General features: G+C 42.8%; 1 protein-coding gene across 7 annotated transcripts in view; it reads left to right on the top strand.

Moving 5' to 3' along the window:
• Positions 1–26077, top strand: part of PCNX2 (pecanex 2) — a 380334-nt gene that overhangs the window by 314279 nt on the left and 39978 nt on the right. For all 7 annotated transcript variants that reach the window (XM_053605995.1, XM_053605996.1, XM_053605999.1 and 4 more), the window contains 3 exons: positions 11046–11299; positions 18106–18339; positions 20124–20239. In XM_053605995.1, the coding sequence (XP_053461970.1) occupies positions 11046–11299; positions 18106–18339; positions 20124–20239 (604 nt within the window). The remainder of the gene's footprint in view (positions 1–11045; positions 11300–18105; positions 18340–20123; positions 20240–26077) is intronic.

The following is a 26077-nucleotide window of genomic DNA, read 5'->3' as shown; positions in this document are numbered from 1 at the left end:
TCTGCATCTGTTGAAGTGATCATATGGTCTTTGTTTTTACTTCTCTCTATGTCAGCGGTTCTCAACCTGTGGGTCGTGACCCACAGGAGCTGTACTAAAGGGCCGTGGCATTGAGAAGGTTGAGAACCACTGCTCTATGTGGTGAATCACATTTATTGGCTTGTATACTGAACCATCCTTACACCCTGGGATGAAACCCCCTGGATCATGATGGATTTTTTTTTTTTTTTTATGTGCTTTTGGATTCTGTTTGCTAGTATTTTGTTGAGGATTTTTACATCTGTGTTTTTAAGGGATACTGGTTTGTAGTTTTCCTTTTTTGTTTTGTCTTTTCTTGGTTTTGGTAACAAGGTGATACTTATGTTGTAATTAGTTAGGGAGCATTCCCTCCTCATTGTTATAGAGGAGTTTTAATAGAGTGGATGCCAGTTCTTGTTAGTAGGTCTGGTATTCATAGAATTTGACTGTAAGTCCATCTAGGCTGGGATGTTTTTGTTGTTATTGAGATTTTTTTATTACCGTATCTATCTTGGTTCTTAGTATTGGTCTATTCAAGATTTCTGTTTCTTCCTGACTCAGGCTTGGGATGCAGTGTGTTTCCAAGGACTTATCCATTTCTTCTAGGTTTTCCAGTTTGTATGTGTAGAGGTTTCCATAGTCGTCACAAGTGGCGCTTTGTACTTGTACTCCTTGGTATCGGTTGTGATGCTTCCTTTTTCGTATCTGATTAAGCTTACTTGAGTCCTTTCTCTTCAATTTCTGATTAGTCTCTATTAACTATCTCTATTAATTTCTGATTAATAGTGATCTGTTGATTTTGTTTCTTTTCAAGGAAAAACTTCATTTTGTTTATCTTTTGTACTGTTTTTTGGTTTCTATTTTGTGGATGTCTGCTCTGATCTTTGCTCCTTTCCCTCTGCTAACTTTGGGTTTGGTTTGTTTTTCTTTTCCTAGTTCCTTGAGGTATGAGGTCAGACAATTAAGTTCATGAATACATCCTAGAAAAAAGGGCTACATACCTCACTGCTGAATATAACTGAAGTCACCTTTGAAATACTCCCCTTGGCTATATTTTATCTGATATAAAAATAACCTGTTCACTTTTGGTTTTAATTTGTATGGAATTTTTTTTCTACCCCTTACTTTGAGTCTTTGAGAATCTTTGTGAGTTAAATGGGTCTCTTGGAGACAGTATATATTTGGGTTGTAGTTTTTTCTCCATTTAATACACTGTTTTTTTAAATGACTCCTGAAGGAGTCCTTCTCTTCTTGGTCACACTGAATAAGCTGTATGTTGTGTACCTGCATTTTGACTGTGACCCATCACATGAGGTCAAGCTGACACTTTCCACTCATGGCATCATGTTGGTACTCAAAAAGTTTGGAGTTTTGAAGCATTTAAAATTTTGAGTTTTCAGATTCTTCATGCTCCTCACCTGGTAGCCTGAATGCTGTGTATTGTGACTTGCTAATTTGAGGTTAGTAATCATGATTTTAAAGAGAGACATGTTAAGATTACTATATGGCTTTTCTCTAAGCCACATTTAGCTGTATGGGAGTAGGCATGGAAGGGCGGAGGTGGACTCAACCAGGTGTGAGAGAGGTGAGAAACAGGGTCAGTCAACTGTGGACTCTGAGAATGTGTGCAAGGGCACCATCATGATGATAACGCTTGGCCATGGAGTGTACACTGGGAAAGGAGGAGGTGAAGGTGTAGAGAGGTGAGAAACCGGACCAGTGATTTGTTGACATGGGAGTGGTACAAAGGTTGTTGAAGTTAAAATATTAGAGGAAACAAGCTGAAAAGATAGGAGGTGGTTACTGGTGAGTAGGATGTTTGAAACTGATATTTATAGAAGGAAAGCAGTTGTTTTCTAATCAAAGTCTGTGGTTGTCACCATAAAATTAGTGGCTTAGGTTAGATGGAAAATGAGATCCTTGCAAGAGGTGAAATAGGACCAGAGATCAGGATATTGGATGAAGCATTTTTATGGATATTGAAAGCCACAAGAGTGTAGGCAGGAGATACAGTGGAGAGAGTGACAGTGAGCCTAAGCCAAAATCTTCATGGAAGGTGCAGGAGTGACCGGAGGGGCCATCGATGGCAACAAGTGAGGAGCATGCAGGGTCGAGTGAGAGAATGGACTGGAAGCTTTGACGAGAAATGCAAGAGGACATATTCCGGCACAGACTCAGTGGTAGGAGGGTTGTGTGAAGGTGACCAGCCTGCTCTGGAAGGAGGGTTGTGTGAAGGTGACCAGCCTGCTCTGGAAGGAGGGTTGTGTGAAGGTGACCAGCCTGCTCTGGAAGGAGGGTTGTGTGAAGGTGACCAGTTTGCTCTGGAACGCTACAGGGAAGCAGTGTCCGTAGGAAGAGCCAGGGTTCCCACAGAGTACCAAAAAGAAGAAGACATTTGAGGATTTATTTGGGAATAGATCATGACTTCCAGAGGGTTACAGTGAAAGGATTTCAAGATTTGGGGTGGTAGAATAGTTAGGGTAGAATCTGAAAATGTGATTTATAGAACAAAACGGAAATTAGACTGCAGGAAGTCCTGGGCTTAACAAGGCAAATGCCTTGAATTGCAGTAAAGCAACGTTCTCTATGGGATGATCACGCAGATCCTATAATCTAAGGCTGGATCACCTTATGGAAAACTTTGAGAATCATTTTGTTAAATAATAAAGTGAGTTTTGGGGAATCTTGAGAAAAACTATATCAGAAATGCATGGTGTTATGTAGGCATTTGCCTTCTCTATTATTTATGTGACTGCATTTTTCTCTGTTAACTTAATTGTTTATCAGTATTTTTTTGTGATGAGGGATATAGCACTTGTATATATTTTCATATATACAAATCACTATATGATCAGTGTTTCCAGTTTTTGCTCATCTAGTAGTTCAAACAACAAAAACATAATAATACAGATTACTTTGCCCTATAATTTAAAACAAAATATGATGAAAGTCACATTTGATTTACGTATTTATATGTCCTGATCATGAGTCTGTGAGGTCAGGACCTTATCCAGGATGCCTGGCTATATGGCCACATGGTGGGAAGTTAATAAATGTTTCTTGATAATAACATTAAGTAACAATGTAATAACCAATGTCAGTTTGTTTTCAGTGTTCTTACAAAGTTTGTGTATTCAGTTCTTCATTCCTGCAGACTATGAAAATTTGACTAAGTCCGGCTCTGTTAGGTTGAGATCCCCGCGAAGGCTGGGACTTCTTGCCTGATCACATACCTGTCCCAGTGCCTTGACTGTCTCATGGTGGGATGCCCAGAAAATATTGGCTGGGTGAGAGGGTAGAGAGTCTCTAGTATCCTGAACTCCAATGAGATGCCAGATACATAACATATCTTAACAGGTACCATACTAAGCATCTTACTTACATTATCAAAATATTCCTTGTAACAACTCTATAAATTAAGTAGGTGTTGTCACCCTATTTCAGACATGAGAAATCTGAGTGAAGGAGGTCAAACAAGGTGCCTCACAGTCCCCAGTGGTAGAGGACGGTGAACACTGACTGTGGCTGACTCTGAAGTCCACCCCTATGCAGTAGATCCCACAGGAGAAGGAAGAGAGAAAGATGAAGGGTGGGAGGAAGGTTGGTTAAATAGGACAAAAATATGAAAGAAAAGAATAACTAATCATTTTTCTTTGAGACAGAGTCTCACTTTGTCACCCTCCATAGATTGCCGTGGCGTCATAATTCACAGCAACAATCTCAAACTCTTGGGCTCGAGTGATCCTCTTGCACCAGCCTCCTGAGTACCTGGGACCACAGGTACCCGCCACAATGCCTGGCTATTTTTTTTTTTTTTTTTTAGTGATGGGGTCTTGCTCTTGCTCAGGCAACTCCTAAGCTCAAGCAATCTACCCACCTTGGCCTTCCAGAGTGCTAGGATTATAGGCATGAACCACTGCATCTGGCTAACTAATGATTTTTTTTTAAATCTGGTACGTAGTTGAAATTAAAACAAATAAAAATTTTATTAGAACGTGCTCTTAAATGTTAATATGGTGCCACCTTTACAGATCACTTTTAGCAGCTCAACTTCTTGAATTCCTGCCTGCCTTGCCAAACTTGGACAGCCCTTGTAGAATGACCACTGAAAGCAAAGGCACAATTTTGGGGATGAAGCTGAACGTTACCACCAGGTCTGCAAAATATCAAACACAGGATTTATGATTCTGTCTATGTGAAATGTTATCAGATATCTCAAAGCTTGGCTAACACCCCATAATCACTGGCCTGTGGGGACATTTAAAAATATCTATGTAACCTAATCTTATCTGAAGCTAATCCAACCCAAAACTTTATCTTAACCAGCTAATCCTGGTAGAGCCATAGTTCTCCCAGTAATCTTGGAACTATCTGGAGTTTTCTCTTCTCTATGAAAACTTTCAGGTTATTAGTGAGTCCTTAGTACCTTTGTCTACGTAGGTTGAGTAATCTTTTAAATCTCTTCGTTGTAAACTTTACTCATAAAATAATAAACTCACCATTCAGAATTCCTAAACATATATTTTTCTTCATGGCAAATGATGTCACCTGTTAGTGAAAGACACAAAGTCACTTTTATCTAGATAGCCAGTCTTGGAAGGAAGAGGGCTTCCTGCTGCACAGTAACAGAGTCTGCGTATCTTGGCATACAGCACTAAAAAGATAAGTTTGTGAGAGGAAAGGACTATAATACAATTTGGCATTAGATACGCACTAGAAAAGACTTACTCCTCTGAGTAAAGGTAAGTGCATTAGTTTTCTCATCCACAAATGGGGCAAGAATGCAGAAAATCATGTCATTCAGAGATAATTATTATCTATTTTAACATTTCTTATTCTTATGCTTCTAAACTGCCTAATGTGTGTTACTGTGGATAATTTCATTTTCTCCTAGGAACTGATAGGAAAAAAATGTTCAAGAAACCTTTGCTAAGCCTCATTAGACAGTATGTGATAAAAGAAAAATGCTGATTTTAAATTCAAAAGACCAGACCCGTCCTCAAGACTAATGTCTTTTGTGAATCAGTGTCCTTATTTATGAAGGGGGAAATTATATCTGTACGACAGGTTGATATGCACATCAGATGAGAAACTGAAATATCCTTTTTTCAGGTTGTTAAGTGTCACAAATACATGGTGATGTGAAATGAAAATTCTGTGGGAACAACAATACTGCTTCACTTAAAGGCATTACATTGTGTTTAAAATCTCTTGCCAGACAGATCACAGGAAAATTTTATTCGTATGGGCATATCATAAAGCAGATTGAAAATCTGTGCAGTTATAAAGTTGTTATAATAAAACATCTCCACAAAGCCCATAAAAGCAAACAAGTTGTAAATTATTCTGACCAACTTTTGTCTTTTTTCTTTTCTGCACACTGGGTCAATACACTTCTCCTAGATTCTCAATGTCATGTTTAAAAGACATATTTGGTCCAGTGTTGCTAAAGAACTGGAAATCGGCACTAGGGGGAGAAATTGTCCACTGAAGTCGCCCTGTGGCTCAGCAGGCCAATCCTGCCCTCGTTTTGGTTCATCTTTGTGACTTTCCTCCTGTCTCTTTACTCTTAGCACTCTGCTTCCTCATCTCCAGGTTAGATTAAGTTAAAGGTGGTGATTATCAAGTGGATGTTTGACAGTTAGGAAATAAGTGTCCCCAGACATCCTTCTCATGACAGTAATGATGGAAGTACTCAGTCTTTCTGTCTCTGGCCCTGGTGATTTTAAGGAAGCTGATATTTCTGGAAGATGAGTCTTTGCTATGGCAGAAAAAGCTCCATTCTTTAGAATTAAACAACCAACAATTGCTTGATTTACTTTGTGAATAAGTAAAATCAGTTTTACCTCCCCCTTAGAGGCTCATTTAATTAGAAATTACAATTTTTAAGAATTGAAGAAATTTTAAGTATGCAATTTTATAATCAAATGGGTAGAAAAGTAAATCTTTTTTCTATAAATTATATACTTATCGACCAATCTTAAAGCAGATTGAGGCTCCTTGAAATATGAAACTCTTATAATAATTCTTTTTCCAGAAATTGTCTTGTGTGTACTAACAAATACAGGGACATCCTCCAGGACAGATGGCTGCAGATACACGACCTGAATGTTCCTTTAAGCTACTGTTCTAAGATTCTGTCCTGGAGAATGAATAGGGGTGGAGGAAGAGCTGAGAACTGCCCCCACCTCCCCACAGTGGGGCTGCAGAAGAAGTTTAAGAGGAAGATCCTCCTATGACCTTCTGAAAAATGATAACCACTCAAAAACGTTTTCAGGTCTTTTTTGACATAATTTCATCCAGTCACAAAGCAGCCCTTAATACAACCAGCTGGCAAGAGGCAATGCAAGTTTGTAATTCCAGTCTTAAGAAAAATGTTTTGGGTGTCCTCCCCGTTACCACCTCTGCTGTTATCCACACAGCAGGATATTAGAAGGGGGCCAAGGGAGCTCTTTGGGGCATCGTGCATTCTGGGCTGTGCAAGTGAATTGCGATGGCCGTGCCTAGTGCTTCCTCTTCTTGTGGTCCTAAGCAGTCAGGCGCTATCTTATCTGTCCAAAGCCAGCAATACATAAACCTGTAATGTTTATCTAGTAAAGAAAAATTGGTTTAATGTGTAGAAACTAATCAATCTCATTCACCATATTAACAGAATAAATGAGAATAATCATATTGTCATTTTGTTAGGTGGAGTAAAAGCATTTGCTCAAGTGTAATGCCCATTCTTGATTTAAACACAGATTTTTAAAAATCTAGGAATGGAAGAAAAATTCCTCCTATTGAGAGAGAGTAGTTATGGAAAACCTACAGCTTATGCCTTACTTAATGCTTAAAGACTGAATTCTTTCCCTCTACTTGAGCAAGGTAAAGATGCAACTCCTACCACTTGTGTTCAGTGGAGCGCAGGAGGTCCCAACCTCCACAGTGAGGTGCCAAAAAAGCAAAATCAAAAGTGTCACCTACATTCACTGTTTTTACTCCCCTCGTTCTTTCTTGAATTCTACCCCATCAGAATACGCCTCCCCTTCTCTCTATCCCACCACAACTTCTCTTCAAAGATCCCCATAATTCTCCACCTTGCCAAGCCTAGCAGTTAATTCTTCAGGTAATTTGACCTAGAAGCATCATTTAACATAGCAGATGTTCTCTCTTCCTTTAAACTCCTTTTTTAAACTTGGCTATGGGGACTTTGAACTCATTTGCCACTTTTGCTGAATCACTTTGTTGGTATCGCCTCACCGACCCAACCTCTAAATGTTGGAACTCTCAGAGTGCAGGTCTCACACCCCTTCTCCATGCTCTCTGCATACTCACCCTAAAGGGCTTGAAATAGTCCATACATGCTAATAATCCTCCCAGATTTATAAATCCCCAGCCAGGACTTCCCCCCCGAGGTCCAGACTCCTCACCCACTGCCTCCTGGACGTCTTGGTGTGGATCAGTGACATGTACTTAAAGCACAAGTATACAAGAGAAAATGCCTGATCTTCACTCCACCCACACCCAAAGCCCGGTCTTCCTGCAAATGGGAATTCCATTCTTCCTCTGTAAATAGTAATTCCGTCTTCATCCTGCTCAGGACAGAAGTCTTAGCATCATTCTTCACTCATCTTTTCAGTATCCCATATCTAAACTGGTCAGCAAAACCCATCAGACTGCCTTCAAACATATACAGAATATCATAATTTCTCACTACTTCCTCTAAGCACATGGGTCTGAATTATTCTTCCTTTGGGCTAACGGACAGCCCCATCATTGATGCTCTGGGTAACAGCCGGAATGGTCTCCTAAGACCTAAGTCAGACCACGTTTCCCCTTAGCTCAAACCATCCAACTGTCCCTTCAACTCATTCCAAGCAGCATCTGCCCCCAGCTAAGGCCCTGCGTCACCTCCTGCCCCTTTCCCACTTGTGCACTGTGCTGTACGTATCCTTGCTGCTCTAGGAACATGACAGCCCTGCTCCCATCCCAAGGTGCTGCCACCCAAGGCCTTTGATGTGAGTTATCTGCACAGAGTGCACCCAGCTTCAGACATCCTGGGGAGGCCTTTGCTGATGCTCCTGCTTAAAACAGCTGTCCCACCCTGGCATCCAAACCTCTGTGTGTGTCTGTGTTCTCAGCCCTAACCTATAAGCCACACGAGAACAGGGAGTTTATGTTTTTTTTTTGTTTGTTTGTTTTTATTGCCTATACATAGACCGGGCCTGGCACATAGTAGTCACTTATTACTCACTGAATGAATAAATTTATTCATTAGCTCATCTATTTATTCATTTATTTATTTACTGAATTTCCATCAGGCACTGCCTTTATAGAGCTCAAAATAGTAATAACTACCATTTTTGAGTGGTTACTAATCACTGTGTATATGCCATTTTCTTTAGTCCTTACAGTGGCCCATTTAACAGATGAAGAAACAAACTTGATCCAGTTAAATAACTTGACCAAAGTTAAGCAGCCAGAATGTGCTGCCTTTTCTCAAAACCCATTTGTTGACTCCTGTTTCCCACTGGAATCACATTGTTCTGTGTCAACATGGAAAGATATTTCCATGAAATCTTTTAAGTAGTTTTAAGTATATTTAAATAATTCCTTGATCCAGGTCCATAGTGAAGCAGGCATCTCTTGAAATGAAATGTCTCAGGGGCCCCTCAGGGCTACCTTTTTTTTTTATTAATCTGTCCTCCAGAACTCTGGCTTCATCCCTATCTTTGATTTCTTCCTTTATCCTTTTTTTCTTTCTGTTAATAAGTCTTCTTAGGATTCATCTATCTTGAAAAATATACATGCGTCACCACCACCAGCAACAAATGGTACAGTCCATCCTACTTTCCTTTATAACTTCTTCATTATTTTTGCTTTTCTCTTCACTGCAACCCATAGTTCACATGGCTTTTCCCCTTGGCCGTTTGTACCTGTCACTCCTATTTGTCTCTACCAGTTCCTTCATTAGCCTCTTATTCTCCCAGGGCAATCCACTTCATTATTGAACTCTCAGTTTTAAATGGTCTTTCTTTTCTATTTCAGATTAATATATGGATATGAACCTAACCAGGTGTCATTGCTTGTGTTTGTTAGGTAAAGTCCATGTTGTGGTTGGGCCCTTTACCCGGGAGGTGTGCCATATACCCCTACCAGTTAGGTGAGAGCTCACCAATCACCTCACCGTCCTCCCTCTTAAATAATTTTTAATTTTTTTTCATGTGTAGGCCTGTAGCTGTTCATCTAATTTCATATTACTATTGAGTACATTAGATACTTGCTTTGCCATTCTTATGATACTTCACTTAGGAGGATGTTCTCCAAATCCATCCAGGTAAATACAGAAAATGTAGAGTCTCCATCTTTCTTTATGGCTGAATAGCATTCCATGGTATACATATACCATAGTTTCTCCATTCATGAGTTGGTAGGCACTTTGGTTATTTCCATATCTTGGCAATTGTGAATTGGTGTGATAAACATTCTAGTGCAAATATCCTTATGGTTAAATGATGTTTTTTTTCTTCTGGGTAGATACTTAGTAATGGGATTGTGGGATTAAATGGAAGGTCTACTTTTAGTTCTTTGAGGATTCTCCATATTTCTTTCTAAAAGGGTTATATTAGTTTGCAATCCTACCAATAGTGTGTCAGTGTTCCCTTCTCTCTACACCCACATGAGCGTCTGAGCTTTGAGACTTTGTGTTTGAGCAAAAGACATGAACAGAACCTTCTCCCAAGAAGACAGATGAATGGCCAACCAACACACGAAAAAATCTTCACTGTTCTCAGTCGTCAGAGAAATGCAAACCAGAACCACCTTGAGATATTACCTAACCCCAGGAAGAATAGCCCACATCACATAAATGGTCTTTCTAATGATAAACTCCACACCCTAAGTCATAACAATGCCTTCTGAACTACAGAGAGTATCTGTTCATATTTCTGAATGAAAGTCTTCAGAGAGTTGTTAAAGGCAACCACAGTATCTTTGAAAGTCTTTTCTTCAAAGTAAATACCCTGGGTTTTAAGTTGTTATTCAGAAATAGAATTTAAGTTTTCTAAAACTATCTTGTTTTTTAATGTGTAATTAATAATCTTTACAATCGTGTTCAAATCAGTACTGATCTACATTTTTTAATGGAGTAAAAATTTTAAAAGTGCAACTTTCTCAGATTCCCCAGCTTTATTACATTTTACTGGTGACCCCATGTGTGTAGCATCTAAGGGTATACCAGGCATATTCCCATCAAAGCTGTCTCTTTGTTTAGATGCTGTCCAGATCACATGCAGTTTTCAGGTGTCCTACTTTGTCAAAGTCACAAACTGTATATTCATCAACCATGTAGCTAAGTCATTGATGCTACATGCAGAATATTCCCTTTATTCCTATTAATTTTTAGTGTTTGAGATTCTGTCCACCAGCCCAGTCTGCTGAGGTAAGTTCAGAACATGATTGCCCATGAGAGGCCATGTCAGTAACATCCTGTCGTTACCATCCTAAATCCGTTTTCCTTCAAGTCATTGATGAAAATGTTGAATAAGCTATGGTGTTCTGCTTTCAAAGGCTGTTGTCACCCACCATCTTGCCATGTTTCTGGAAGTAAGTCCTTTGGAAGCATGCCCCATTCACGCCACATCCCGATCTCCATGATGTGGGGTTTGCTGGTGTAGCCTTGCAGCTTGGCAGCAGGTCCTCTTGGAAGGCACCACACACCTAAAGGCTCTCAAGAGATCTCCACCTGCCGCCTTAGTCCCTATCTCCTCAGTCTTGACCTGCAGGTGAAGGCTGTAACCATCCTGAATTTCAGCCAGTAACGTCCATGTCCACCATGACAGCACACTGTCCTAATACAAAGACCTGGGGGAGATGAGAATCACAATGAATGTGAATGAGAATTGTGACTTCAACTAAGAATAAACAAATCTGCTTTCTAGACTCTGTTCAGCATTTTCCCCTCTCATGCAGGCAAAGGCAAATCCATCCAGAATGAACATTTTAGCGTGCCTTCTTGTCTCACTTCCTTCATGTTTGTACTTGGCCAGGAACCTATTGCCAGCAAAGGGAGGTGGAAGCCATCATGGAAGGCGATGAGGATGACAGAGGCTGCTGCTGCTGTAAACCAGGCCACTTGCCCCACCTGCTGTCCTGCAACGCTGCGTTTCACCTCCGCTGGCTGACCTGGGAGATTGCACAGACACAGTACATCCTGGAGGGCTACAGCATCTTAGACAACAACGCAGCCACCATGCTGCAGGTGTTTGACCTCCGAAGGCTCCTCATCCGTTACTACATCAAGGTACTTGCCCGGGGAATAATGCTTCGCGGGCACAAGGAGCTCCTGAAGAGCTTCGTACACAGCTAGATTTTGAATCTTCTCCTCAGCCCCTGAATAAGGACCCCCGCAGGTTTGGGAACCATTGCTTTTGCGAAAAATCCTAGAGGGCTTTCACCTGAGGTTTGTGCCCCTGAGTCATAGTCAAAGCCCAGGTGCTCCCAGGCTTCCATTCTTCTTTCCATGTCCGCTGCTTCGCTGCCACGGCAGCAGAAGTTGCTTGTAATGATGGTGATGACAAACGTAAGCATCCGGGGACTATTGCTCAGTCTCAGTATCTTAAGTTCTAAATGTTGAATTAGATGCTCTACAAATTGTTCACTTTAGAATCGGATTTATATTTTAAGCTCGTGATGAAAACTCAGGTGGGAACTTATAACATTTTTTCAGTTGTCTGTCCAATCCGTGTACAGCCTCAGAAAATATGCCAATGTGGAATAAATCTGCCAGAGGACAGTGTGGCGTTTGTCTGAGGATGCAGAGTGCTGACTGAGACTGAGGTGTTTTCAGGCAGGGAGGGAGAAGGAGGGCAGCATGGCTGAGGATGTCTTTTGCTGGGGGAGGGCGATTGCACAGTGGAATCCCTAGACCAGTGGTTCTCAACCTTCCTAATGCCGCAACCCTTTAATACAGTTCCTCATGTTGTGGTGACCCCCAACCATAAAATTATTCTCGTTGCTACTTCATAACTGTAATTTTGCTACTGTTATGAATCATAAGGTAAATATCTGATATTAGGCGACCCCTGTGAAAGGGTCATTCAACCCCCAAAGGGGTCACGACCCACAGATTGAGAACCACTGCCCTGGACAGTTTGCATTGAGGTCCACATCCTAATGCTATTCAAAAACAGGACATTCATTTGTCTGAGACCGCAAAACTCACTGACCACTGAGGCTGAGACAGGTGGCCCAGCAGGAATGAGGCAATTCAGAAAAAAAGATAACTTGGACTCCTAATGTTTCAGCTAGCTAAAATCAGGATGTTTAGAAGTTTGGAACAGCTACTGTGGGCGTCCCCAACACCTGCACTCTCCTGTCTAGCTGTGTACGAAGCTTCTTAGAAATAATGGAGCATGAAAGTCAGAAGGGTAGATGCCTCTTAGCTATCATCCCCCAGGAGATTGCGGCACTGAACGTTTGCAAAACCCCTTTCTGCGGCAGAATATTTACAATAGATTTGGTAGCTTATGTCACTTTCGTGTCTGCTAGAGAGATGTAAAATGTCCATCCTAATGAAATTGGGGAAGATTTGGGAAGCAAATGTGGAAGTTGAGATCTGTTATCTATATTCTAGGCAAATTCAACATAGCAATTGGTGTTAAATTTGGCAACAGGTCATGAAATAACAATAGGCCACGTATGTTAGAATTTTTTCTTTTTTTTTATTAAAAATATTTTTTTAGAGATGGGGTCTTGCTGTGTTGCCCAGTTTGTGCTCAAACTCCTAGGCTCAAGTAATCCTCCTGTCTCAGCCTCCTCAGTAGCTGAGACACAGGCATGAGCCACTGCACCCAGCTAAGAAGTTTATTTATCTCCCACATGGATGAAGGCTGGTTTGGTAGTTCTTCTCCATGGAGTCTTCAGGGACCCATGTTCCTGCCAGCTCCTAGCTCCTGTAAGATTTAAGTTCCAGCCTTAAAGGGGTGGAGGAAAAGACAAGGAAAATGTAGAACAACAGGCACGGCCAATTGCCCTCTAAAAGTTTCCTAGAAGTTGCCACAGGATGCTCCTGCTATATCCCATCAACTAGATTTCTGTCCTGGGCCACCTAGGAAAGGGTCTGAAAGGTGTACTCTGGTCAGCCATGAGCCCAGAATGTAACTGTGAGCTCGTGAGAGGAGAAGGCAGACAATGAATGGTAATCAGCCATCTCCCTCATCTCCCTCCTTAAGGAGAGGAAGTGTCCCTTGAGTATCTCCTTTAGTTCTCAGGAGGCAGCCAGATGGGTGATTACAGGAATGGCTGGATCAAGCCTGGCTGGTCAAGGGGACTCGCAGGCCCAGGAAGCAAGTGGCTGAGAAGGAGGGTAAAGGCCAGCTTGGGCTAGCAGTATGGGATCTAGACAGGTTAGAGGGATGAGCCCTGGAGTGTAGTGTCTCCTTGTTGTCTCGGGAATAAGGCTAGACTCTTTCATCTGCCCTCTGAGTCCTCCCCTGTTGCTTCCAGCTGTTTCCCCTTCCTGCTGTGCCCCCCCTCTTTGTGTACAAATCATGCACACTCCCTGTGGTCCCCGCCCCCACAACCTTGCCTGCTGCTCACTCCCTACAGGGACCGTCCCCTCCCTCCCACATGCCAACAGCTTCCCTCCAGCCTCAGCCCCCACAGACTCCTCCTCACCAGCTGCCTGGGTGTCACAGCCAGCATTCACCTCCCCTTCCTCTGCAAACCTCTCCTACCTCACTTCATGGCAACTCCAGAGGTAGAGGAGCCACACTTGCCTCCTCTTTGGGTCCCCAGAGCTCCATGTGACAACTTACATATGGGGTGGGGGGGAAGACCCATTTTTGTGGACTGAATGAGCGAAGGTTCCAGGTGACATGGATTTGGAGCCCGGGCTGGACAGTCAGAAGACCTCTGGACCCAGGCCAGGGGCTGAGCAGCCTATACCAGGCCTGAGCGGTGAGACCTGGCCTTTTTCAGAGCCAGACGTCTGGACATACCTGACCCACGCCGTGGGGCCAGCCGGGGGAGAGAAGGGTGTGGTGGGGGTGACACTGAGATGCCAGTCCGGGGCCCAACCTCACTCACCCTCTCACTTTTCCAGAGGCCACTGGACCTCCACACCTGGACCAAGTTTTTGATGCTTCCAACAGGAACTACCCTGTTTCCCAGAAAATAAGACATCCTCCAAAAATAAGACCTACTTACAGGAAAGATAAGACATCCCCTGAAAATAAGACCTAGCGCATCTTTGGTAACACACCTTAAAATAAGACACTGTCTTATTTTTGGGGAAACAGGGTAGCAGCAACATTCACCTCCCCTCTCTTAACTCCTGGAAACGCCCTCCCAATTCCCTAAATGTTTCCTAAAGTGACAGTTTGCCATTTGATAAACAAATACAGGATAATGTGCAAATAAATGGAAGAGGGCTTGGGGAGTTCTCCCCAGAACCTGCCCAGTAGTGTTTGGCTTGTGGAAAAATGATTTCCTCCACTCTGTTTTCTAAGAGAGGGGTATGATGGCAAAATGGGGCGGGGCTCAGAGAGGTGAGCAGTGCCATGATGGGTACCCTAGCACAGCGCTTCTCACTGGCAGGGCAGACTCGTGGCAGACTCGTGGCAGACCTCCCCACCCAAGTAAGCTAGATAACCATAGATTCTCAAGTCCTACCCAGAAATTCTGATTCCATAGCTGTGGAGTGGGGACCCAAGGACTTACATTGTTTAAAAGCTTCCTAAGTGATTTGATGCACATCTAGGCTTTGGAACTGCTATAGACATGGGCTCAATGGAAATAAGAATTTTCTTAACTCCAAATCAGCTTTGAGGAGGAGCTGAGATTTGGGCCCTCCCAGTGGCCCCTGATTAGTTCACATGGGCGCTGTCAAGCCTGTCACAAGAAGCTGGCTCTGCACGCTCAGTGTCTGCCCTTCAGTGAGGGCAGGTCTGAACTCACACTCATTCCCCCGGTGCAGCTAGTGAATGGAAACTTCAGGGGAGCTGGCTGGTTATTAGAACAGAGGGAACACTTTGGGGTGAAAGCAAGTAGTTCCTTCTTTGGCCTCGGTTGCTAAGTGAACAAAGTTGCCTTTATAGCTCCAAAAATTACTTAAAGTTTCAAGAGTTTGATTTCATTCTTTTTACTATTGTTTTCTTTTTGGACAGGCAAATTGAAAAGGAAGAAAAATTTGAAATACTTCCTTTATACTAAGCATTTTTTAAAATCTCTTAATAAACTTGGTCAGTTCCCCACCTCTGTGAGTATATTTGAGATCATTTCCTTCCTGGTGACTTGCGGTTTTCCCTGGTGTCTCCCCCATCTCTCCTCAGCGTCTTAGTGCTGGAAACCTCTGAGCAGTCAAGAAACCAGCTCTTGGTGAGGGCCTGGCTCACTTGCTGCCATTGTTTCTGGGCAGCTCTTTTAGAAAGGAGATGAGCTTATCACTTGCCTTGCAGAATGAGCACTGAACACCCCGGCATTGGTCCGCCTGCCAAAGCCCTTTTCCTAGAATGAGTTGTCTGAAAGAAGAAGCTGATCTGCAATTAAAACGAGGAACCAGGAGAATCCCTGCTGGCAGAGCCAGATAGCCTGAACTAATTCAGGGGGGGCCACTTCAACACGGGGCAGCTTACCCTGTCCATTCATCACACCACCCACTTATCTGTTTTATTTAGTGTTATTTTCTTTTCACCCTGACACAATCTGAAGGATTTCACAGCATTCACTGACTATGTCTCCATGACAGAATTTCTGCCTAAATAAATTGGAGCTGTGGCTTGCAACTAGTTGGGGCAGTTCTGTTTTCTCCTGGAGAAAGGTGTCGGTGCTGCGATCCAGGGAAGCCAGAATCAAAGCCGGTCAGGTTCTGAAGTCAGCCCTGCAAGCTTCTGCCAGACTGAAGGAGAGGAAGCTTTCACCCTGGGGTGCAAAGGCCTCATTAACTATTCTGACTTCAGCGGCTGGGGGTTGTTTTCATTCCTCCCTAGAAATGAATGAAAATGTAAACTTTCTTCTTCCAATTTCTGTTTGTTATTTCTATCTGGTACATGATTAGGACCAGATGTTTGCTAGAGCCAGATGTTTGGAGAGACCAGACCAAATTTCTCCTCACCCTTGGTAATGCTCAGTTGAGAAGTGGTGCCTGTGGCCACAGGCACAGGTCCTGGGCATCATGACTCTCTTTTGCTTAAACTTTGGGCTGACTACTTAAACTGTCTACCTTATAGAAGCTTTAAGTGCTCCAACCAGCAAAGAGACGAGAGAAAACACTCCAGGTTCAAAATGTGTATTTTTGAATATCAGATGTGCACTCGGGTGACCATCACAGACACAGTGTCTCCCGTCCCTCATCCCCCTGCCTCAACCTCTCCTGGGCTGCTGCTCCTGTCTGCCTCCCCTGAGCCTCCCCCTCATCCCGCTTGCTGGGTAGGTAAGTCACAGATGTTACAGACATGCTCTTATGACGTCTTCTTGTATACGTGCCACTGGCTGGCAGCGTGCTGAGTTCTGCATTCGCACCGGCTGGTTCTAACCTCTCAGCTGCCATGCACAGGAGGAGTCCTTCCGTCTTTCCCGTCTCCTGCTTCAGCTTCCATAGGCCTCTTCCTTCGTCCCTCCCGCTCCTCTTTCCTCCTTACATTGAGAGGTTTCTCACTTTCCTGCTTGACCTGGGGTGCAGCATCACAGAGGGGAAGCTGCTCTATTCTAGTTATAGTCTGCAGACTTGATTTCCCCGATTCCTCATTTGAGGGCAGGTTGACGGTGGAGGCTAATAGGAAATACATCCAAAGGAAGCAAAGCCACAAGCCAGGAGCCACACAGATTCATCTTTCCAGGGTCTGGGCGGCCCTCGGTCCCAACAGCAAGAGAGAGACCAAGTCAGAATCAGAGACACACGTGTGTCATGTGCCTGCCCTTTCACCTGCTGCAACTCCAGAAGGAACATGAAACCAGATGCCTCAGTAACCTGGGGCTGGGAGCTTTGGACTTCGTGTTCCAGCCAGAGGGAGGGAAGAGCAGGAGAGGTCGGGGGGTCCTCTGGAGAAGGGCTTCTCTGCCCACTCGATTTATAGGTGTCAGTCACCAAAGCCTTCGTTCCCACCCCCCCCTGAGATTGGGTTACTTTCTGTTTAAATGCTTGGAAAGAATGTGTTTTTAGAAACAGTGAGGGCCACCAGTTAAGGGGAGCATGCATTCCTACCTCTCTGCATCAAACGCCGTGGGCTCCTCATCCCTCATGATTTCAGATGAGATGTGCAGCCCCGTTCCCCTCAGCCTCAGCCCGAGTGCCACTTCCATTTTCCATTGTAAGGAAACAGTAATGAACGCTGGAAGCGAGTCCGCGGCAGTGAACTTGGACCTGCTGCTGACCTACCCCTGTCGGGCTTGTATTCTCATTTTCTCCAACCCAGTTGCAGTCCTCAGAGCCAGGTGCTAACCTTATTGAAGGATGAATTCATTCAAAAACTTCAAGATGGCTTTTATAAAAGCAGTGACTCAGAATATTATAGTAAAGCTGAGGGGAGAGTGGCATTTACCCCAGTTGGGACTGCCCCTGATTAAGGGGAAAACATGGGCTATTTTTGAACGGATCACAGATGTCCACCGTCGGGGCACTCAGATTAAGCGTATGTGTGTTACAGTGATTTCCCATGATCAGCACTTTCCGTAGAAAGGTGTGGTTTTAGTTCACTAAATGCCCTTTGGCTGTGGCCCTGGAGGAGGGTCTGCCTGGCTCTTTCAGCTGGTCAGCCTGGCCTGGTGCCCAGGAAACGGAAGCCTGCAGTAGCCCAGGCAGAGAGTGCTTTTTTGTTCTTCTCTCAGAATGGACAGGGCCGCTGTCACACTTGCGCATCTCAGGAACGCTTCTCTCTCTTCCTTACATTCTCACTTTCCTCTTCCCTACAATAACCCAAAGGAGAGGACACTTGAGAGTGTCCCAGATACGCATCAAACCAGCAGGAGATACAAATGACACCACCCGTAGGTGGGGTCGGATTTCACATCTACTTCCTAAGGTTGATTTATTTTCTGAGACATAATAAAAAAAAAAATTCCTGGCTTTGGAATGGCTGTAAGGGCTCAAAATCTTCTTTCTCTCTGCAGAGTATAATATACTATATGGTAATATCCCCCAAACTCCTCTCCTGGATCAAAAATGAATCACTGCTGAAGTCCCTGCAGCCCTTTGCCAAGTGGCATTACATTGAGCGGGACCTTGCGATGTTCAACATTAACATCGATGATGACTACGTCCCGTGTCTCCAGGGGATAACGCGAGCTAGCTTCTGTAACGTTTATCTAGAGTGGATTCAGTACTGCACTCGGAAGAGACAGGAGGTAGGTGAGAGAGGTGTTCCGTGTCTCCAGGGGATAACGCGAGCTAGCTCCTGTAACATTTATCTAGAGTGGATTCAGTACGGCACTCGGAAGAGACAGGAGGTAGGTGGGGGTGGGAGGCATGGAATGTACGTTTAAAAAACAAGGTATGTTTTTCTGTCTATATATCCATCTCTTTCTTATAATCTATGGCAGACTTATAAAAGAGGAAAAAATAATATTTAAGTAAATGTTTAAGTTAAGTGAAATTAAATGGGACACTAAATATATGGTGTCTCTAATGAAGGAGACACGAGGGTATTTGTCCCTTTATACTGTGCTCAGGGTCAATGAAGTTTTAAGCCTCTACCTTGAAGCTTGAGACATTGGAAACAATTCCCTTAAAATTACATTTTGAGATTTCCATACAAAGTCTATCTGTGCTGAAATCAGGAGGATTTCCTGAACGTGTTAGTTGTGGACATGCAAATTCTATTTAGCAATTAGATCGGTCCATGTTACTTCTGTGGTGGCGATTTACTTTCTTGTGTCATTATTGTTCATGCTCTGAGAGCACTTCTAGAGATAAACCCTGCCTCTCAGAAACTAAATTAAGAATAGTGACAGCTTACTAAAAGAAGATAAGGAGGGGAGGCGCCTGTGGCTCAAAGGAGCAGGGTGCTGGCCCCATGTACTGGAGGTGGTGGGTTCAAACCTGGCCCTGGTCAAAAACTGTAAAAAAGAAGAAGATAAAGAGTCAGCAGAGGAGGAGAAAGAGGAGGGCAGCAAATATAGGGAATGAGTCTGCTTCTTAGGGTTCGACAATCTGAGTCAATGGGTTGCAGACAAAGTGGCTCCAAGTTGAAAACAACTTCCTTAGCAGCTGACGCAGTGTGTGCTGAGACACTAGCCCAGGTCTCTGACCTTTTTATGAGTGATTAAAAACACGCAGCGGAAGCAGCAAGTGACAGAACTGACTTTCTTTAGAGAAACCAGAGAGAGGTGTGTTGACAGTCTCACCCCACGCTTGACCTCTGCAGGTGGTTCAGATGTCCAGGGAATCTATTGATATTCTTGCCTGTATCCCTGAGATGGCTCTGCTCTTTTCTCAGTTCCTTCATGAAATTATTTCATTTTTCTTGCAAAAGATAAATTACTTTAAATTTCTTCAACATCCTTCCCCAGCCTCTTTTTTTTAAAGCCAACTTTTGAACGATCCTTTTTTTTTTTTTTTTTTTTTTTTTTGCAGTGTATGGCCGGGGCTGGGTTTGAACCCACCAACCCACCACCTCCGGCATAGGGAGCCGGCGCCCTACTCCTTTGAGCCACAGGAGCCACCCTGAACAATCTTTTTGATTCTGTAGTTGATTGTGGACTCACGGTCAATGCAGAGGGCTTCTCGCTGATGGGAGAGCAGAAGACTCTGATTTGCACCGGATTTGCACCCGATTTCTCTCCCTGCTGGGCTGCTCTCCTTCGTGTTGGCTGGTGCTAAGGTGTGCATACATTTGGCTGACCGTCTTTATGACCAAAGGGCCACATTTGAAATCTCAGAAAAGTAGGTCATCAGCAAACTTTGTAGGCCCTTTTCTCTCCTAAAATAGCTTTCCCTTTTAATTTTATTTTTTTCCATGTCCAACCACAAAAGAAACTGCTTCAAGAAGCAGAGGTCACCTTAGAGGAGACGAGATGACCACACGGGTGACTTAAAGAGCTTCCTCTGACCCTACATTTAAGATTCTTATTCTATGTTGGTACAAATCGGAACCTAAGTGAAAGCTGAGTGGACATCCTTGCTCTTTCAGCCGTCAAAGACCATCGTGGACAGTGACGAGGACTCTGCCTTGGTGACTCTCTCTTTTGCTCTGTGCGTCCTGGGGAGGCGAGCCCTGGGAACTGCCGCCCACAATATGGCCATCAGGTACCTGGGGGAGGTTGGGGTATGGGCCCCACCTCTTAATTTTCCAACAGATTTTTTCAGTTGTTTTCTTTATTCTAAAGCGGGATTGATAATATTTATTTCAGGTAATTCTTCCGATAACAAATTGTGTTGGGCCTTCATGAAGACTTTTTTGATCACTTTGATATTTTTGACTATTAGATTTGGAAATACCATTTGTATGCTGCACTCATGACCCTTCAGTGTTACGCAGGTGCTTACAGATTTGCTGGGGAGAATCAGTGGAATCACACATGTGAGACGCCTGGGTGGGGACCTAACAGAACTGGTGTCCCCTTTCCCTTATTTTTCCTCACATCCGAGCTCTAGGCCAGACTCGACTCTGCCCTGTCTCTGTAGAGCTTTGATGACTTGGATGCTGCTTCTGTTTTCCAAACTCTCTACTGGATCTCCCCTTTCAGTAGGTCAACAGCCCGAGTCTCCCTTCTTAAAGAACAAAAACAAACCAAAAAACCAAACAAACAAAAAACAAAACAAAATAAACGGAAACAAAATTGACCTCTCTGCCGGCCCCTTGTCAGCCTCTATCACTCTCCAGTCAACCTGCTCATTGGAATCTCATCACTCTCCTCAGATCACCCACCTCAGAGGCTGGTGCACAGATTTCTTTGGTATTTAGTTCTACAGACCAGCAGCTCTGAACTCTGCTTGTCAGTTAGAATTACCTCAATGGGTGGTTCTCAACCCCACGTGCATATTAAAATCTCTTGTGGGGCTTTTAAATGTCCTGATGCCCAGGCCTTACCCCAGTCCAGACCAATGCCATTATAGCCCCTGTGGGTAGACCACATGTCTGATTTTTCAAGGCTCTCCAGGTGAGTTCGGCAGACAGCCAAGATTGAGAATCATGCAGACCTAGGAGAAAGGGTGCTTCCATGCAGCCTGCCCTCCCTGGCTTCCCCTGTACTTGGCCTTTACTCAGTATGTCAGCACTATACTGTTGATATGGTGCTCCGCAAAGGGGGTTCTTTTGATATTAACTGGAGTGAGTTTTGTGTTGATAGGGTCGATCACAAACTTGTTAAGAGAAGAACCCACTAATCTATTTATTTAACAACCCTCACAACCCTAGGCCGTGAGGTAGACAAGTCCATGGAGACCCTTGCTAACGAAAGGAACGGCTGTGAGTCATTCCTGGTGGCAAGTTGTCAAGAGATGTCATCACTTATGACTTGTGAAGTGATAAAGGGTAAAGTTGGTGGCTAGCAGCTCTTTCCATTTCTCTCTGGAGATAGTAGCCTGGAGTCACAAGAGGGAGAGGTAAGAACCAAAGGTAGTTGGAATTTGTGACATCAGCAACTCTTTCAAGTCCCACGTCTCAGAATTTCACAATTTTCTTTATAGGAGAGAAATGCCCAAAGGTCTGACTCTTAAAATTTCATGTTAATGCCTGTTACGGGCAAATTCTGTGCAGAGGAGCTGACTGGGCTCCAGGCTGTCCCTGTCCTCGGACCTAACACAGCCTCACACCAGACTCTGGCCATCTGCTGTGTGGTCATCTGAGACTAATTTGATGATGGTTGAAAGTCCAGCAGAAGGCTTGTTCATGGGCTTCATAAACATTATGAAGTAGTCCCTAGAGCAGGCTCCTTGTAAAACTATAGAGAATAGTGTTTGGGAATGGCTTCTTAGGACCTTGCAATTAAAATCACAAAAGGAGTCTAAGGAGTCTTCATAGCACCTGGGCAAATGGTTAAACTAATACAATAAGTCTTTTGTTTGATCCCTGTGAAGTGTTTTATACATTTCAAATGGCAAATAAATACTGCAAAACTTTTTTTTAGTTCTTATCTAAGGTATTTTCAAAGACTTTTTCTGTCTTGTTCTTTGTGTTCTTTGCGTATCCTGCTCAGCTGTCCCTGGTCTGGTATTTCTCGTTTGGTCTGCTTCAGCTCTTTTTCCTTGATTAAGCACCATGCTTATCAGCTGCCTTTTTTAAACCTAATTTTGATGGGATTTCCTTTGGTTCAAAGAGTTTCTCATACTCAATGTCAGCTCTACTTGTTGCAAACATGATGATGAGGTAAGTCTGGGGAGAATCCATGCAGTTTCCCGGGGAAAGACTTGATTATCCGGGACAGGTTTGCTTTACTAAGCAGTCCTATGCCACAGCAGAATCCTAGGAGGCATTGTAATTCCAATGCTCAATCTACAAAAGGCAGCTCCTTTTACACACTCCCCTGGGTCCGCCGCTGGGGTCTGAAATCCATGAAGTTCTAACTTGGTTGATACAGCCTGGGGGCAGGGGCCGGTCCCGGACTAGAGCCTGGCGGGGCCCCACCTCTCTTTAACCAAAACTGGGCTTCAAATTTCTTACCTTTTACTTGGGGAAAAAAGATACCAGAGTGCAAAAAATTTTGTAAACATAGTTTTTGTGGATACAAATTACTCTTGAAAAAGGCCATTTCAATCTGTAGTCTTCCTGATAGCGTTTTGCCATAGGGTCACTAACACTGGGTATTCCAACTGTAGAGTTTTTCTAGTCTCACAGGGGAAAATTATATCTCATTCTTGTTTGAATTTGCATTTCCATTTTTTATCATGAGGGTAACAGTCTCTTATGTGTTTACTGGCCTTTTATATTTTTTCTGCAAAATTGTCCATTTACTGAGAAAATGAGACAAATGTTTTAGTCATTTTTTCTTTTTTTTTTTAATTTTTAATTAAATCGTAGCTGTGTACGTTAATGCGATCATGGGGCATCATATACTGGTTCTTTAGACCATTAAGACATTTTTATTCTACATTAACTAAATTTCACATGTACCCTTGTAAGATGCACAGCAGGTGTAATCCCACCAATCACCCTCACTCCGCCCAACCGCCTCCTTCCCTCCTCTCCCCCTTCCCCATATTCTTAGGTTATAACTGGGTTATAGCTTTCTTTTCTTTTTTTTTTTTTTTTTGTAGAGACAGAGTCTCACTGTACCGACCTCGGGTAGAGAGCTGTGGCATCACATGTCTCACAGCAACCTCTAACTCTTGGGCTTACGCGATTCTCTTGCCTCAGCCTCCCAAGCAGCTGGGACTACAGGCGCCCGCCACAACGCCGGGCTATTTTTCTGTTGCAGTTTGGCTGGGGCTGGGTCCGAACCTGCCACCCTCGGCATATGGGGCTGGCGCCATACTCAATGAGCCACAGGCGCCGCCCTGGGTTATAGCTTTCATATGAAAGCCGTAAATTAGTTTCATAGTAGGGCTGAGTACATTGGATACCTTTTCTTCCATTCCTTTTTTTTGTTGTTAATATTAAATCATAGCTGTGTACATTAAGGCAATTATGGGGCACCATACACTGGTTTTATAAACAGTCTGACACATTTTCATCACACTGGTTAACATAGCCTTCCTGGCATTTTCTTAGTTATTATATTAAGACAATTATATTATACATTTACTAAGTTTCACATGTAAGATGCACTGCATGTGTAATCCCACCAATCACCCTCCCTCTGCCCATCCTCCTCCCCCCTCACCTCTCTCTCCCCCTTCCCCATATTCTTAGGTTATAACTGGGTTATAGCTTTCCTATGAAAGCCATAAATTAGTTTCATAGTAGGGCTGAGTACATTGGATACTTTTTCTGCCATTCTTGAGATACTTTACTAAGAAGAATATGTTCCAGCTCCATCCATGTAAACATGAAAGAGGTAAAGTCTCCATCTTTCTTTAAGGCTGCATAATATTCCATGGTGTACATATACCACAATTTATTAATCTACTCGTGGATCGATGGGCACTTGGGCTTGTTCCATGACTTAGCAATTATGAATTGGGCTGCAATAAACATTCTGGTACAGATATCTTTGTTATAATGTGATGTTTGGTCTTCTGGGTATATACCTAGTAGAGGAATTATAGGATTGAATGGCAGATCTATTTTTAGATTTCTAAGTGTTCTCCAAACATCTTTCCAAAAGGAATGTATTAATTTGCATTCCCACCTGCAGTGTAGAAGTGTTCCCTTTTCTCCACATCCACACCAACATCTCTGGTCTTGGGATTATGTGATACAGGCTAGTCTTACTGGAGTTGGATGATATATCAAAGTAGTTTTGATTTGCATTTCTCTGATGATTAAGGATGATGAGCATTTTTTCATATGTCTGTAGGCTGTGTGCCTGTCTTCTTCAGAGAAGTTTCTCTTCAAGTCCCTTGCCCAGCCTGCGATGGGATCACTTGTTCTTTTTTGCTTATACGTTTGAGTTCTCTGTAGATTCTGGTTATTAAACCTTTGTCGGAGATATAACCTGCAATTATCTTCTCCCATTCTGAGGGCTGTTTGCTTGCTTTACTTACTGTGTTCTTGGCTGTGCAGAAGCTTTTTGGTTTGATCAGGTCCCAGTAGTGTATTTTTGAAGCTGCTTTAATTGCCCAGGGGGTCCTCCTCATAAAATACTCACCCAGACCGATTTCTTCAAGGGTTTTCCCTGTACTCTCTTCTAGTATTTTTATAGTTCCATGTCTTAAGTTTAAATCTTTAATCCAGTGAGAGTCTATCTTAGTTAATGGTGAAAGGTGTGGGTCTGGTTTCAGTCTTCTACAGGTTGCCAGCCAGTTCACCCAGCACCATTTGTTAAATAGGGAATCTTTTCCCCACTGAATGTTTTTAATTGGCTTGTCAAAGATTAAATAATGGTAAGTAGCTGGATTCATCTCTTGGTTCTCTATTCTGTTCCATACATCGACCTCTCTGTTTTTGTGCCAGTACCATGCTATTTTTATCAATATCGATTTATAGTATAGTCTTAGGTCTGGTAGTATCATTCCTCCTGCTTTGTTTTTATTTCTGAGTAACGTTTTGGCTATTTGAGGTTTTTTCTGATTCTGTACAAAATGAAATATTATTTTTTTGAGATCTTTAAAGTATGACAGTGGAGCTTTAATAGGGATTGCATTAAAATTGTATATTGCTTTGGATAGTATGGACATTTTAACAATGTTGATTCTTCCCAGCCATGAGCATGGTATGTTTTTCCATTTGTTAACGTTTTCAGCTATTTCTTTTCTTAGAGTTTCACAGTTCTCTTTATAGAGATCTTTCATGTCCTTTGTTAGATAAACTCCCAAATATTTCATCTTCTTTGGCACTACTGTGAATGGAATAGAGTCCTTAACTTTTTTCAGCTTGACTATTGTTGGTATATATAAAGGCTACCAATTTATGAATGTAGATTTTGTAACCTGAGATGCTGCTGTATTCCTTGATCACTTCTAAGAGTTTTGTAGTAGAATCCCTGGTGTTTTCCCGATATACTATTATATCATCTGCGAAGAGCAAAAGTTTGATCTCTTCTGACCCTATATGGATACCCTTGATCGCCTTTTCTTCCCTAATTGTGATGGCTAAAATTCCCATTACAATGTTAAAGAGCAGTGGAGACAATGGGCAGCCTTGTCTGGTTCCTGATCTGAGTGGAAATGATTTCAATTTAACTCCATTCAATATGATATTGGCTGTGAGTTTTCTGTAGATGGCTTCTATCGGCTTAAGAAATGTCCCTTCTATACCAATTTTATTAAGTGTCCTGATCATGAAGGGATGCTGGATATTATCAAAATCTTTTTCTGTGTCAATTGAGAGAATCATATGATCTTTGTTTTTTAATTTGTTTATGTGCTAGATTATATTTATAGATTTACATATATTGAACCAGCCTTGAGACCCTGGGATAAAACCAACTTGATCATGATGTATAATTTGGTTGATGTGTTGCTGGATTCTGTTTGTTAAGATTTTGTTGAATATTTTTGCATCTATATTCATTAGTGAAATTGGTCTATAATTTTATTTTCTTG

Source organism: Nycticebus coucang, chromosome 10 (assembly GCF_027406575.1).
Source record: "Nycticebus coucang isolate mNycCou1 chromosome 10, mNycCou1.pri, whole genome shotgun sequence".
NCBI classification, from domain to species: Eukaryota; Metazoa; Chordata; class Mammalia; order Primates; family Lorisidae; genus Nycticebus; species Nycticebus coucang.
The sequence above is the reverse complement of the archived record's forward strand: the minus strand, read 5'-3'. Positions and strand labels throughout refer to the sequence as shown.